Source organism: Callorhinchus milii, unplaced genomic scaffold (genome assembly GCF_018977255.1).
Source record: "Callorhinchus milii isolate IMCB2004 unplaced genomic scaffold, IMCB_Cmil_1.0 Scaffold6, whole genome shotgun sequence".
NCBI classification, from domain to species: Eukaryota; Metazoa; Chordata; class Chondrichthyes; order Chimaeriformes; family Callorhinchidae; genus Callorhinchus; species Callorhinchus milii.
Genome location: NW_024704747.1, coordinates 12,463,313 through 12,478,847, shown reverse-complemented (window position 1 = coordinate 12,478,847; position 15,535 = coordinate 12,463,313). Strand labels below are relative to the sequence as shown.

At 46.7% G+C, this 15,535-nt stretch overlaps 1 protein-coding gene across 1 annotated transcript in view; it reads left to right on the top strand.

Moving 5' to 3' along the window:
* bmpr2b (bone morphogenetic protein receptor, type II b (serine/threonine kinase)) overlaps nucleotides 1-15,320 on the top strand; it is a 168,971-nt gene extending 153,651 nt beyond the window's left edge. The window contains exons 8-13 of the mRNA XM_007910600.2: nucleotides 1,218-1,378; nucleotides 1,631-1,778; nucleotides 6,355-6,491; nucleotides 7,300-7,481; nucleotides 12,332-13,560; nucleotides 14,935-15,320. Of these exons, the coding sequence (XP_007908791.1) occupies nucleotides 1,218-1,378; nucleotides 1,631-1,778; nucleotides 6,355-6,491; nucleotides 7,300-7,481; nucleotides 12,332-13,560; nucleotides 14,935-15,182 (2,105 nt within the window). The 3' untranslated portion in view covers nucleotides 15,183-15,320. The remainder of the gene's footprint in view (nucleotides 1-1,217; nucleotides 1,379-1,630; nucleotides 1,779-6,354; nucleotides 6,492-7,299; nucleotides 7,482-12,331; nucleotides 13,561-14,934) is intronic.
* The last annotated feature ends 215 nt before the right edge of the window (nucleotides 15,321-15,535 follow it).

Below are 15,535 nucleotides of genomic sequence, written 5' to 3'. Positions count from 1 at the left end.
AACAGCTTTATCAACTTGTCCTGCCACCTTCAAAGATTTGTTTATGTGAACCCCCAAGTCTCTCTGTCCCTGCATCCCTTTTAAAGTTATACCATTTCACTGGTATCTTGGAATCAGATAGTCTAAACTGACATGCCAGTGCAGTGCTGGGGGTGTGTTGCATTGTCAGAGGTGTCGTCCTTCGAATGAGACATTAAGCCGAGGCCCCATCTGCCTATTCAGTTGAACGTTAAAGATCCCATGGCGCTGTTGGAAAAGAGAAGGGAGTTTCTCTCTCCTGATGTCCTGGCCAACAATCCCCCAAATAAAATTGGTCACTCACCCCATGATTGTTTGTGGGACATTGCTGTGCTCAATTGTGCTGCCCCATTTGCCTTTAACTACACAGTCATTCCATTTTCAAGTAAATTCTATGAAGTGCTTTGAGAGGTCCTTCCGATGCAAGGATGTTATAATCTTGCAGCCGATTGATCCTCTGGAACCTGCTGCTGCTGCTGGAGCCTCTGGGCTAAATCCTTGAGTCTTAGCCCACAAAATCCAACTGCTTCAAAACTCTGCCTCCCATGTTCTTACCCACATTAAACTCCACACCGCCGTAACACCAGGCCTTGCCAGGCTCCACTGACTCCCTATCACGGTTCGACTGAAAGTGCACACACACTTGTCAACTTCAAATAAACCCTTCTCGCCCTGGCACCTCCCTACCTCTCCGACCTGCTTACTCCCCACTTCACCACCCTCCCCACCGCCTCCGTTCAGTTGGCTCCGGCCTCCTGCTTGCCCTTCGTCCTCTCCGCTCCACATTTGCAGCCGTATCTTCAGCCACTACGCCCCGAAAAGTTGGAACTCACTCGTTCAATCCCTCTGCCTTGCCCTCTCCTTCCCCATTTTCAGATGGGGTGAAAGGTGAAACTGTAGTCAAGTTTCCTTACTCCACACGTCTGTTTAACTAGCAGTAAATAGGGACCTGATTGTTAGTTGATTGGAGAATTGCTTTTCAAGGGTAATAATTTCTCAAAAAAAATTGGTCGCACAATCCATTACTGTTTGTGGGACACTGCTGTGTGCAATTGGTTGCTGCGTTTCACCCAGAAAATATACATTTTACAATGTACTCTGTGAAGTGCTTTGAAACTTCTCTACAATGTGATCAGGTGCTATATGAAATGAAGGATTATTATTATTTTGCACTGAGCCCCACCTTAAACTGCCCTCAGATCAGTACAAGCCTGCCATCACACACCGGGACCTGAACAGCAGGAATGTGCTTGTGAAGAACGACGGGACATGTGCCATCAGCGACTTTGGTTTGTCCATGAAGCTAACGGGGAACAGACTGGTCCGTCCTGGAGAGGAGGACACCGCAGCCATCAGTGAGGTGAGCAGAGCCGGTGAGAGCCTGAGCCTGAAGCCGTTCGGCTCACTTCGTTTCCTCGGCATTTGCTCTTCCAAGAAGCCGTCCGTCTTAATGGCAATTCCCTGCCCTTTCTGTGTCCCTCTAATCCCCTTCCGCTGCATATATGTCCAGTTATAATAATAATCCTTACATTTCATATAGTCTTATCACGTTGAGACATTTCAAAGTGCTAGTGCTTAGCGGGTATTGTGACGTGTCTCCTCCCTTGTGCAGGTCGGCACAATCCGTTACATGGCACCAGAGGTGCTGGAGGGAGCGGTGAACCTGAGGGATTGTGAGTCTGCACTGAAGCAGGTGGACATGTACTCACTGGGCCTCATCTACTGGGAAACCTTCATGAGATGCACCGATCTCTTCCCGGGTAAGACATTAAACAGTAACAACAACTCATATATTTACACAGACTCCTTCTTGCAGGACATTGTCTCGGAGAACTGCACGGTGGCAGGATTGAGGTCGATCTAGGTAGAAGGAGGAGGTAGCCATAGGTACTGTCAAAAAGGTGGTTTTTCAAGTGGAAATTAAAGATGGATAAAGAGGGGGCGAAGTGGAGGGATTGAGGCTGAAAGTATGGGGAACACAGCAGGCTCATGTTAGCCGAACAAAGGCGATGGGCAGAGAAGTGGGATGAGAGTGGGTCAGAGAGGTGCTGGGGCAGGAAGGAATTTGTGTTTGAGAGTGAGGAGCTTGAAGTCGATCCATTCAGAGACAGTACCGGTGGAGTCTGACGAGGATTGACATGGGGAGTTTTGTGCGGGTGAGGATACGGGTAGCACCTGGATGATGAGAACCAATATGGGAAAAACTGTTGGAACGTTTGTAGACTGTATCCTGATCAATTGATCATTCACTCTATGCCTATCTGCGGGACCCTTGCTGCGTGTTTGTGTGCAAATGAGCAGTCAATACACTTGACAGCATTCCCAGTGAAACGCTTTGAGATGTTCTCGAGATAGAAATACCATAACAGTTGTAAGGATTTGTTTTGTTGCTTCGGAAAGCCTGGCCAGACCTGCAGAAGTGTTTAGAGAGGGGATTTTTTCAGCTGGGTGACCAAAACCAAACTGAGAATTCTATGCATCCCACCTACACATGGAAATTCCAGACATAGATTGTTGGAATGGAATGTGCACTCTCTCCAGGGATCTCTAACAATCTGTCTATCTCCCAAATTCAAACACAGCCTCATATATGCGGAAGCCAATTGAATTTGGGACGGAATGCATTGTGGAGTTTTTCATTGGACAAGCAGGGGGAAAGCTTGCCAGACAGTGCTCTCGATGGCAAACTATATGGTTTTAGCTGGTTGAACTCCAGCAATTACCCCAACGAACACTCTGAGGTCCCCAAGCCTTGGCTCTTGCAAACTTGCTCCAAATACTCTGTGGAATTAGGTAATAATAATAATAATCCTTGCATTTGATATAGCGCTTTTCACGTCGGGAGGACGTCCCAAAGCGCTTCACAGAACACACTGTAAAGTGAATTGACTGTATATTTGTGGGCGAACGCGGCAGCCAATTGCGCACAGCAATGTCCCACAGACAGTCGTAGATTGAAAATGGCCAATTTATTATTGTTTTGTTTTGGAGGGATTATTATTAGGCTCTGTGTGGAGTAAGGAAACTTGCCCAAGGTAAGCAAGATGCGTCCCTCCAGGAAGAGAGTGCACATTCCATTCAAACAATCTATCTCTGGAATTTCCATGTGTTGTTGGCATGCATTGAATTCTCAGTTTGATTTCATAAGAATATAAGAACATAAGAAATAGGAGCAGGAGTAGACTATTTGACCCCTCAAGCCTGCCCCACCATTTATTTAATAAGATCATGGCTAATCTTCTAACCTAATTCCATTTACCCGCCCTATCCCCATTTCCCCTAATCCCTCTAGTTTTTAAAAACCTATCGATCTCAGTCTTGAATATGTTCAATGACTGAGCATCCACAGGCTTCTGGGGTAGAGAGTTCCATAAATTCACTACCCTCTGAGTGAAGAAATGTTTTCTCAACTCAGTTCTAAAACCTCAAGTTTTAGATTCTCCAACCAGGGGAAACAGTCTCAAAATATCTACCATATCAAGACCCTTAAGAATCTTATAGGTTTCTATAAGATCACCTCTAATTATTCTATATTCTGGAGAATGTAGGCCTAGTCTACTCAACCTCTCCTCGTAGGTCAATCCCCTCATCCCAGGAACCAACCTATGTTGCACCCCCTCTAAGGCGATTATATCCTTTTTTAGATAAGGAGGCCAAAACTGCACACAATATTCCAGGTGCGGTCTCACCAAGGCCTATATAATTGCAGCAAGACTTCTCTACTCTTGTACTCTAACCTCTTTGCAATAAACGCCAACATACTTTTAGCCTTCCTGATTACTTGCTGTACCTTCATATTAATTTTCTGTGATTGGTGTACAATGACACCTAAATCCCTCTGAATACTAACACTCTCTCCCTCTAGAAAATAATCTGCTTTTCTATTTTTTTCTACCTAGATAACTTCACACTTCCCCACATTATACTCCATCTGCCCCCTTCTTGCCCACTCACTTAACTGGTCTATATCCCTTTGCATCCTCCTTGTGTCCTCCTTACAGCTCACTTTCCCACTTAGCTTTGTATTCTCTGTGAATTTAGATACATTAAGCTCTATTTCCTCATCTAAGTCATTGGTGTAGACTGTTAAACAGTTGAGGCCCAAGCACTGATTCTTGCAGCACTCCACTAAACACAACCTGCAAATCTGAGAAGGACCTGTTTATCCCTACTCTCTGTTTTCTGCTTGTTAACCACTCTTCGATCCATGCTAATATATTACCCTTAATTCCATGAGCCCTAATCTTATGTAACAACCTTTTATGTGGCACCTTGTAGAATACCTTCTGAAAATCCAAGTACACTATATCCACTCGTTCCCCTCAATCTAACCTGCTAGTTACATCTAAAACGCTAAAAGATTTGTTAAACACGATTTCCCTTTCATAAACCCGTGTTGACTCTGCCTAATCATATTATGACTTTCTAAGTGCCCCACGATGACATCCCTAATTATAGACTCTAGAATTTTCCCTACCACCGATGTCAGGCTAATTGGTCTATAGTTCCCCATTTTTTCTCTCCCACCCTTCCTAAATAGCAGCGTTACGTTTGCGACCTTCCAATCAACGGGAACTGTTCCAGAATCCAGGGAATTTTGGAAGATCAGAAACAATGCATCCACTATCTCTGCAGCCACCTCTTTTCAAACCCCAGGATGCAGGCCATCCGGTCCAGGGGATTTATCAGTTTTTAGTCCCATCAATTTCTCTAGTACTATTACTTTACTGATATTAATTTATTTAAGTTCCTCACTAACATAGTCTATTGATTGCCCACTATGTTTGGTAAGTTTTTAGTATCTTCAGCAACATGAAGACAGAAGCAAAGTATTTGTTTAGTGACTCTGCCATTTCTTTATACTCCAATATAATTTCTCCTGTCTCTGCCTGTAAGGGACCCACATTTAGTTTTGTTAATCTCTTCCTCATTATATACTTGTAAAAGCTCTTACAATCTGTCTTTATATCTCTAGCTAGTTTACTCTCATATTCCATTTTCTCCCTCTTAATCAGTTTCTTGGTTTTCCTTTGCTGTTCTCTCTGAAGCCCTCCCAATTCTCAGGTTTACAGCTCTTTTTGGCAATAATTTTAATTTAATTCTTTAATTTAATTCTTTTAATTTTATACTTTCCTTAACTTCAACATTTAGCCATGGTTGAACCATTTTATTTCTCAAGGAAATATGCGCTCGCTGGGAATTATCTAATATATCTTTGAACGTTTGCCATTGGTTGTCTACCGTCATATCTTTTAATCTACTTTCCCAGTCTATTTTAGCCAAATCGTCCCTCATACCTGCAAAGTTGGCTTTATTTAAGTTTAAGACCCTTGTTTTGGACTTAACTACATCATTCTCAAACTTAATATTAAAATCCATCATGTTATGGTCACTCTGCCCTAGAGGAGCCTTAACTTCAAGATTACTGATTAGCCCTGCTTCGTTACACAATACAAGATCTAGGATAGCCTGTTCCCTGGTTGGTTCCTCGGCATACCAAAGCAGCATTCTAGAAAACTATCTCTAATGCATTCCATAAACTCATCCTCTAATTTACTTTTGCCAATTTGGTTTTCCCAGTCTATATGAAGATTAAAATCACCCACTATTATTGTGTTACCCTTGTTACATGCTCCTCTAATTTCCTGATTAATACTCTGCCCAATACTGTAACTGCTGTTAGGAAGATGTGGTTGTAGGTGTTTATAATCTACGGGGATTATAAACTACTCCCACTAGTGTTTTCTGCCCCTTGTTGTTCCTTAGCTCCACCCATATTGATTCTACATCCTGATTTTCTGACTTAAGATCCTTCCTCTTTACTGTTTTTATCTCATCCTTTATTAACAGGGCTTAATATTGCTATCTTTCCTATATGTCAGGTACCCTGGAATGTTTAGCTCCCAACCTTGGTCTCCCTGTAACCATGTCTCAGTAATGGCTACTAGATCGTACCCGTTTGTCTCTATTTGTGCCATTAATTCATCTATCTTATTATGAATGATTCATGCATTCAGGTATAGCACCTTTAATTTTAACTTTTTACTATTTTGCCTACTCATTAATGCCCTATTTTCTTTGTTAAACTCTTTGTCCCTACTTGACACACTCTGTTTTTCATCTCTCAAGTCACTACTCTGTTCTGCAGCCTTGACTTTTCTTATTTGCTTTGTGAGTTTACATTTAACTGTAACCTTCCCTCAATACTGTTAAGCATGGTGATGGGTTTCTGCAATGTATTAGACATCCGGCTGACCAAAAAAAAGAATTGTTGCGTTACCCCCAGCAGCCAGAGTATTCTGTGGTTGTAACCTGTGTCTGTTGCTCCTGTGACAGGGGAGTCAGTGCCTGACTACCAGATGGCATTCCAGGCAGAGGTGGGCAACCATCCCAGCTTCGAGGATATGCAGGGGCTGGTCTCCAGAGAGAAGCAGAGACCCAAGTTCCCTGAGGCATGGAAGGAGAACAGTCTGGTGAGACATCAAATGCTTTTATACCTCTCAATCTCACCTTCATCACAAGCAAATAGTTAGGCCAAAAAAATTATTCTGGAGTACGATGGAGAGGCCAGAGCACTAAACTGGTTTACAAACAGCCGGATGCTGTGATGTGAGGACAGGAGTTTTTTTTTTTGGAAGGGTGAGATCAAATGGGTCAAAGGGCCTTCTTCATCCAAATCTCTCTAGTGATCCTGCGTCAGCCCAGCTCAGTCGCAGCACTTGTCCCCAAGTCAAATGTGGGTTCAAAGCCCCATATCGATTGGCCGGACGATGCGAACCTTATTTAAAAAGCAGCTTGTGACAGGAAGTAGGTGAGCGGGAGAGATGAGATCGGGTCGGCTGAAGAGCATTTCTTCATCAAACCAATCTATGATACTGTTCCCACTGGTTGGAGAGTTTGTAATAAGGGGACACAAATACAGTAAAACTTGCATAACTCTTTATAAATCATATAAACGAGCACTCACCTCACAAGCGAGAAAACCCGGGTTTGATTGACGGCAGGGCAAAATCATAGGCACGCCCTTCTGTTTACCTGGCAGTAAGTAGGTTTGTTATCAATTGGCGGACCGCTTTCTGGAGGTAATAATCTCTTAAAAAACAATAATAATAATAATTCACTCAATCCATGACTGTTGTGGTTTGCGCAGTTGGCTGCTATGTTTCGCCCACAAAATATACTGTCAGTTCACTTAAGAGTATACTCTGTGAAGCGCTTTGAAATGTCAACGATAAGGCACTATATCAAATGCAAGGATTATTATTAATTTGTGTTCTTCAGGCCGTGCGGTCACTAAAGGAGACAATGGAGGACTGTTGGGACCAGGATGCCGAGGCCCGGCTGACAGCACAGTGTGCAGAGGAGAGAATGGCGGATCTCATGATCATATGGGACAGGAACAAGCCTGTGAGTCCCACGGTCAATCCCATGTCACAGTTTACAACTGCAATGCAGAATGAACGGTGAGTGGCAGAACAAACGACACAAGTGGCCGGCTTCCATTATAGAATCAACAATCTTAGACTTTGTAGCCCAGTCTGAGCCCTGGGGCTTCTGTCCCCTGGTGTCTGGTATGTGCGCTAAGCCTGCAAGTGGAGTCCTGTAGCTCAGTGGTTAGAGCACTCGCTTTGCAAGTGAGAGACCTGAGTTCAATTCCAGGCAGAGGGCGAAACCTTGGGCAAGTTTCCTTAATCCACACAGAGCCTAATAATAATCCCTCCAAAAGCAAAAACAATAATAAATTGGTTATTTTCAATCTACAACTGTTTGTGGGACATTGCTGAGCGCAATTGGCTGCCGCGTTCGCCCACAAATATACAGTCAATTCACTTTACAGTGTGTTCTGTGAAGCGCTTTGGGACGTCCTCCCGACGTGAAAAGCGCTATATCAAATGCAAGGATTATTATTATTATTATTATTATAGCTTGCCTTTGATAGACAAGCTTTTCTGCTACTTGTTCAGTTAGGACCACCCATTAGGACTTTGGCTTGTAAGGTTAACAGGAGCTCCCACTGCTCTAAATACAAGCGCCACGTATGTTATATATTATTATACACACATATATAAAGTAAACTCGTGGCACCCATACGTGAGATCAGGACATTATCGCAGGAGTGAGGTCAACAGACACTAGTGGGAGGTCTCTGGGAGCGAGAACAGTGGCCAGTGAATACCAACTACTGGTGGGTCAGCAGGAATCGGTGCAGGAGTTAGTACCCATCGGTTTGATCTAGGTGCAGAGATGCCATTTTCAAAATCTTCCACCTGAACCAACAGCCAAAACTCACTGCGTAATGTCATTTCCATGCGCCAGTTTAACAAATCAGGCTAAGTATATTTTTTAATATATATTTTAGAGTAACTGTGATAGCTATCGTTCAATAGCTATCATTCAATAATTCAGGTCACAACTATATAGTAGACTAAGGGTCCACTAAATATAGGAAATAATAGAAATAGGAATTAATAAAAGGTAGGTAAATAAATAAACAAATAAATAAATCAAATTAATTAAAAACATTTTAGGAAGTGGTCACCCTGCAGCCCACAGAGAGTTCAGGAAGAGAGTGAGTGAGTGGTAGGAAGAAGAGACAGGTATGGCAGAAATCCCCTGGGATTGTGGCACTCACAAACCGGTTTTCTGTGCTGAATACTGGTGAGGGTGATGTCACCTCGGGAGAGGGCACAATCTTAGGCAACTCCACGTCACAGTGGGAGGACGTCCCAAGGCATTGGACAGTCAGTGTTTTGGACCCGAGCTGGGAGTTGGGATAAGGGAGGGTGGAGGGCATGGGGGAAGGAGGGTGACCGAAGGCACTATCGAAGAGTACGATCTTGAGTCAGGTCTTGAAGGAGGCAAGGGAGGGGGCGAGGCAGAGGGACTGTGGAATGGAGTTCCAGAGCCCACTGAACAGAGGGAGCGGGCAGGTTGGTAGGGGGTTAGAAGTTCGCAAAGGTAAGGGGGAGTAAGGCCATGGAGTGCTTTGTCAGTGAGGACCAGGATCTTGAACTGTATCCTCTATATGAGCAGGCAAGTTGGTAGGGGGTTAGAAGGTCACAACGGTAGGGAGGAGTAAGGCCATGGAGTGCTTGGTGAGTGAGGGCCAGGATCTTGAATTGTATCCTCTATATGATGGGAAGTGGAGTTGGACGAGGATGGGGGTGAAAGGGTCATGGAGCCAGTTGAGGACGCGGAGGTGGCTTGTTTACCAAGGTAACTTCTGTGAATAGGAGACGGTTCAGGAAGTGAGGGGGGAAAAGACATTGAGATTGGTTGAGAGGGAGTTGTGGAGGAGAGTGACCGAGGAGAATGGGTCATTGCGGGAGGAAGCCCAGAGGGGGAGGAGTTCAGATCACTCCAAGGCAGCGGAGAGGGAGTGGGGGGAGATCTTTTTCCTTGGAGCGGTAGGAGATGGAGGTGAGTTAAGTGGTGGTGGGGAGAGGGATTGAGGAGTCAAGGAATATGAAGTAATGGTCCGAGATGGCTTTGTTGGTGATGGTGAGGTCCGAGTCACTGAGGACCTGGGTACAAAGGTGGTAATCTCTGGTGTGAGACAGTGGCGGAGCCAGGCGATGTTGGGGAGGTGGGGGAAGGCATGACACAGATGTGGGGTAGAAAGGATAGTTGAGGGTCACACAAGATGCCAAAGTTCCGGACTGGCTTAGCAAGGTGGAGTGTGCATCCTTGGATGGTGAAGTTGTCAGTGCCTGAGGAGGTGTGGAGGCGCTGACAGGAGACAATCAGGAGGTCCTCGGTATGGTTGATGTTTCCAGGACCTTGGAAAGGGAGGTTGCAGATGGGGCAACCAGGTCAAAGGTGGTAATAATAATAATAATCCTTACATTTGATATAGCGCTTTTCACGTCGGGAGGACGTCCCAAAGCGCTTCACAGAACACACTGTAAAGTAAATTGACTGTATATTTGTGGGCGAACGCGGCAGCCAATTGCGCACAGCAATGTCCCACAAACAGTCGTAGATTGAAAATGACCAATTTATTATTGTTTTTTGTTTTGGAGGGATTATTATTATTAGGCTCTGTGTGGAGTAAGGAAACTTGCCCAAGGTTTCGCCCTCTGCCTGGAATTGAACTCAGGTCTCTCGCTTGCAAAGCGAGTGCTCTAACCACTGAGCTACAGGACTCCACAAATCTCTGGATTACTCCCAGTGCCATGTTCTAGTGCGAAAAGGAACAACAAGATAGAGCAGGTTAATGTGTGGCTGGAGAAATAGTGCAGAAGGGAGGGCTTCAAACTCCTGGGCATTGGGACCAGTTCTGGGGCAGGTGGGACCTATACAAGGTGGATGGGCTGCACCTGAACAGGGCTGGGATCAATTTCCTCACGGGGAGGTTGACAAGTATAGTGGGTGTGGGGGGTTTCAACTAATTTGGCAGTGCGGAGGGAACCAGGATGTAACATCAGAGAGGAGAAACAAGGAACATAGAGGACTGGGAGAAACCGATAACTTTGGAATAAAGAATCATCCAGAAAGAGGGGAAATATGCAAAATGGACAAAGGCAGTTAGAATTATACAGCACAGAAGGAGGCCATTCAGACCGCTGTGTCTTTGACAGCTCTTTGAAAGAGCTATCCAAATCAATCCCACTCCCCCACTCTCTCCCCGTAGCCCTACAAGCTTGTCTTCCCCAAATAATTATCTACTTCTCTTAAAAATTGTTATTGAATCGGCTTCCACCATCCTTTCAGGCAATACATTCCAGATCCGAACAACTCGCTGTGTGAAAACATTTATCCTCACCCCCCCTCTTTCTTTTAACAACTATTTTAAAACGGTGCCCTCGTGTTATCGACCCACCCACCAGTGGAAATAGTTTCTCCTTGTTCACCCTATTGAATCTCCTCATAATTTTGAAAAATTCTATTAAGTCTTACAGTTTTGTGCGTAAATGAATGGAGCATAACAAATAAGGTTGGTGAGCTGCAGGTACAAGTTGCTGCATGGGTTATGATATGTAGGCAATATCGGAAAATTGGCTTCCTCCCCCCCATTAAACGTCCTTCCTATGGCAGCGTAGGAGCCGTCGGTTGGGAGGACTCAGCGTGGGGAGTGGAAATAATATCGGCTGTTACTGCAGTCTGTTAGGAAGGCATCACTCACAACCAAGTACTTAGCTATCGGCGACTCCTGCTGCTGGGGCAGGGGGAGCAACAGTGTCCCATTCCTATATCAAATGTAAGGATTATGATTATAATAACATGAGGTGACATTATTATAATCCTTTGGATGAGATGTTAAGCCGAAGCCTGTCTGCCTGTTCAGGTGGATGTTAATGATCCTGTTGCTCTATTGGACAAAGAATGGAGTTTCTCTCTTCCGATGTCAGCAGTCCCCCAGATAAATACAGTCACTCTCTCCATGGCTGTTTGTGGGATATTGCTGTTTGCAAATTGAGCTGTTGCATTCGCCCACAAAATACTGTCAATCAACTTTACATTTTATCCTGCGAAGCATTTTGAGATGACTCAACAACATGGAAAGGCTCTGTATCAAATGCAAGGATTATTGTTATTGCAATATAAGTTGTATCAGTCAGGATCATAACATTTAATATGACTTTCGTGAAGGCAGAGTTGCAGGCAAACTGTATAAATCATATAAAGTTTACTTTGATCAATAATGTACACTGCTCGTGCATAATTCAATGTAGCCGGGAAGTGAGGGAGTAAGGAGGATACAGCAGTGGCGTTACGAGTTAGGAGATGATTTATACAACTATTGCAAAGAAATCAGAGTGGTTTTATAGGAAACTGAATGGCGGTTGTCAAATAATAATAATAATCCTTGCATTTGATGTAATATCACATCATCGAGATGTCTCAAAGTGCTTCACGGGATATACTGTAAAGTGAAGTGACTATATTTTGTGGACGAATACGGTAGCAAGTTGGCGCACAGCAACATCACACAAACAGCCGTGAAGTGAGTGACCAGTTGTTATTTGGGGGATTGTTAGCCAGGACAGTGGGAGAGAGAATCTTCCTTCTCATTTCAAATAGTGCCATGGGATCTTTAAAATCCACCTGAACAGCAGCTGGGACCTCGGTTTAATGTCTCTTCCGAAGGTCTGCGCCTCCGACAATGTAACACACCTCCAGCTCTTCAGACAGTGTCAGCTATAATGATGTGGTTCCGAGTCCCGACTCGAGACTGAACCCACAACCTTCTGACTCAGATATGAAAGTGCTGCCAACTGAGCCAAGCTGTGTGCCTCAGGCAATTATACCATTTAAGACTTTTATGCGAGTTTTACTATTATTGTTGTTGTTTATGCTCACCTGTTTACAGGAACCTGTCTCACAGCCGCCGGGTGCCTAAAGTGGGGCCTTACCCTGACTACTCCACTTCCTCGTACATTGAGGACCCGGTCCACCACACAGATGGGCTGGTGAAGAATCTCTCGACTGAGACCTCGGTGTCGGGCACGTCCTCTAACGGCAGCGAGAAAAACCGCAATTCTATCAACTATGAGCGGCAACAGGCGCAAGCCCGGGTGCCGAGCCCCGAGACCAGCGTGACCAGCCTGTCAGGCACCACCAACACGGCTGGCCTGACGCCCAGCACTGCCATGTCCACCATCTCCGAGGCACCGTACCCTCAGGAGGGCGAGGGGCAGCCCACCCCCGGGTGTCTGCAGTTGACCGAGGAGGATCTGGAGACCAACAAACTGGACCCCAAGGAGGTGGACAAGAACCTGAAGGAGAGCTCGGATGAGAACCTGATGGAACATTCCATGAAACAGTTCAGTGTCTCTGACCCCCTCGGTGGTACCAAACCCGGGCTCCTGTACCCACTGATCAAGCTGGCAGCTGAGGTGACCGGACAGCCAGACGTGTCTCAGCCAGGCTCGGTCCAGGCCTGCCCGCTAACTGACCTGCCACCTGCCCCCGCTCACCTCTACCCACTGCCCAAGCAGCAGAACCTGCCCAAGAGACCCACCAGCCTACCCCTTGGCCCCAAGGAGCCCCGGCTCAAGTTCGGCAGCAGCAAACATAAGTCCAACCTGAAGCAGGTGGAAACAGGTGTAGCGAAGCTGAACGCCGTCACTGCGGGTGAGCCTCAGGTAGTGACGGTCACTGTCAATGGGGTAGTGGGCAGGGGGCATGGTGCCCGCCCTCGCGCTCACCCACAGTACACCAATGGCTCGGTGCCTGGAGTCCAGCCGGCAGCACCCAGAGCTCAGGAGCTCCTGCGGTCACAACTGAGCGGAGACGATAGCCGTATGAATATCAACATTAACCCCAGCCCTGACGAGCATGAGCCGCTGCTGAGGAGAGAACAGAGGCCAACCCGGGACCAGGGGCTGATGGAGCGACTGACAGACTCCACCAGAGTCAACTCCAATAACAACAACAACAGTGGCCAGCGGGGGGCCGCGAGCGAGGGGCCAGACACCTCCGGGACAGACATCCATCCTCAGCCCCTGGCTCCAGCACATCACCAGCCCAGGAGAGCACAGCGGCCCAATTCCCTGGACCTCTCGTCGGCCAGCACTCCGGATGGCTGCACTCTGCAATGTAAGTCCCAGCACAGACTCTGTGTATGTGTACAGGGGTCCATGATAACCTGTTACCCTCATGCTTTTTTTACACAGTGTTTAGCTGTATTTAGACATCCAGAGGATCAGTCTGAGCGCCATCATTTTCATGACAGATAATGATCCGTCACCATGTTCAGTGCGACACATGATAGATATCATGATAACACGATAGAGTGATGAGACAAAATGTGTCTCTGGCAGCTTGTGTCAGTTCCTCTTATCACTGTTTTGTAACACGGCATTAGAGACCTTTGTGGACACCCTGTACAGTGCCAGAGCTCCCTATGTACATACACACCCACAAGGGCGCACACACACGCATAACTACTGCATATTTCATACAACACTTTGTCACGTCGAGGAGACATCTCAAAGCGCTTCACAGGAAGTAGAGTGACTGATGTTGTGGGCAAAATTCAGCAGCCAATTACACACAGAAATATCCCTCAAACAGCCTGGAGTGAGTGACCAATTTTATTTGGGAGAAACTCTTCTCTTTTCAAATAGCGCCATAGGATCTTTAACGTCCACCTGAACAGGCAGACAGGACCTCGGTTTAACGTCTCATCTGAAGGACGGCATCTCCGACAATGCAACTCAACCCCAGGATAGCTTTGGAGTGTCAGCTTGGACCTGATGTGGGGCTTGAACTCACAACCTTCTGACTGAGAGCCGAGAGCGCTACCACTGAGCCAGGCTGACAACAGTTTGCCCACAAAACACACAGTAAATAAAACTTTACAGTATATCCTGTGAAACACTTTGAGACGTCTCAGCAATGTGATAAGGCACTAAAGCAGTTACAATGATTATTATTATATACAGTCACATGGATAGTGCAATTGTACATATGCCAATATGTAATAATACACATTTATGCACGTAGGTGCACATACACTCCCACAAACATAACAAAAACTTGCATTTACACAGGGCCTTTCACTTGGGGCAGCGTTTTGGATCACTTAACAGGGCGGAGCTTGACGCCGAGCTGAGGGGAGGGAGTTGTTGACCGGTTGAAAAGGAAGGTCTTCAGGCGTGATCTGAAAATGGGGAATCTGCAGGGATTGAGGCAGAAGTGGCTGAAAGCACGGCCACCGATGGGGGAGTGGGTGAGAGACAAGCAGGAGGCTGAAGCCAGCTGAGTGTAGGTGGTAGTGTAGAGGATTGGGGTGTCGGAGAGGTAAGGAGGTGCCAGGGCATGAAGTGAGTGAGTGCAGGTGAGTGTAAAGAGGTTGAAATTGATCCAGACTGCAAACGGGGTGGAGGTATGGGGGGGGTCTGCGGAGAAGCAGGTTGATGTCAGGATGCTACCAGCCATCACTGCAGGTGTGCGCTTTGCTGCCAGCAGGTGAGACAGCAGCACGGGAGAGCAAGCCAGCGCCGGGGGACAAGATAAAGAAACGAGTCAAAACGCCCTACTCCCTGAAGAGATGGCGGCCCTCCACGTGGGTCATCTCCACCGAAGCCATCGACGGAGAAGTGAACAACAACGGGGCCACTCGCTGCAAATCCAGCACTGCTGTCTACATGGTGGGCAGCAACACCACCATCGCCACAGCTCCCCTCCCCCGGGAAACGGGACTGAACTGCCTGTGAATTCGTTTTGATCACCTCCTCCCATCCCCTTCTTCCTGCTGATAACTCTTCCTCCGTTCCGTTGTGAAAGAGAATTGAAACTGAACGGCCTTTTAAACCACGGCCCCCCCCATCCTCGCTCCCCCCCACCCTCCCATCCGCGCTCCCCCCAACCCTCCCATCCGCGCTCCCCCCCACCCTCCCATCCTCTCTCCCCCCCCACCCTCCCATCCTCTCTCCCCCCCACCCTCCCATCCTCTCTCCGCCCCACCCTCCCATCCTCTCTCCCCCCCACCCTCCCATCCTCTCTCCCCCCACCCTCCCATCCTCTCTCCCCCCACCCTCCCATCCTCTCTCCCCCACCCTCCCATCCT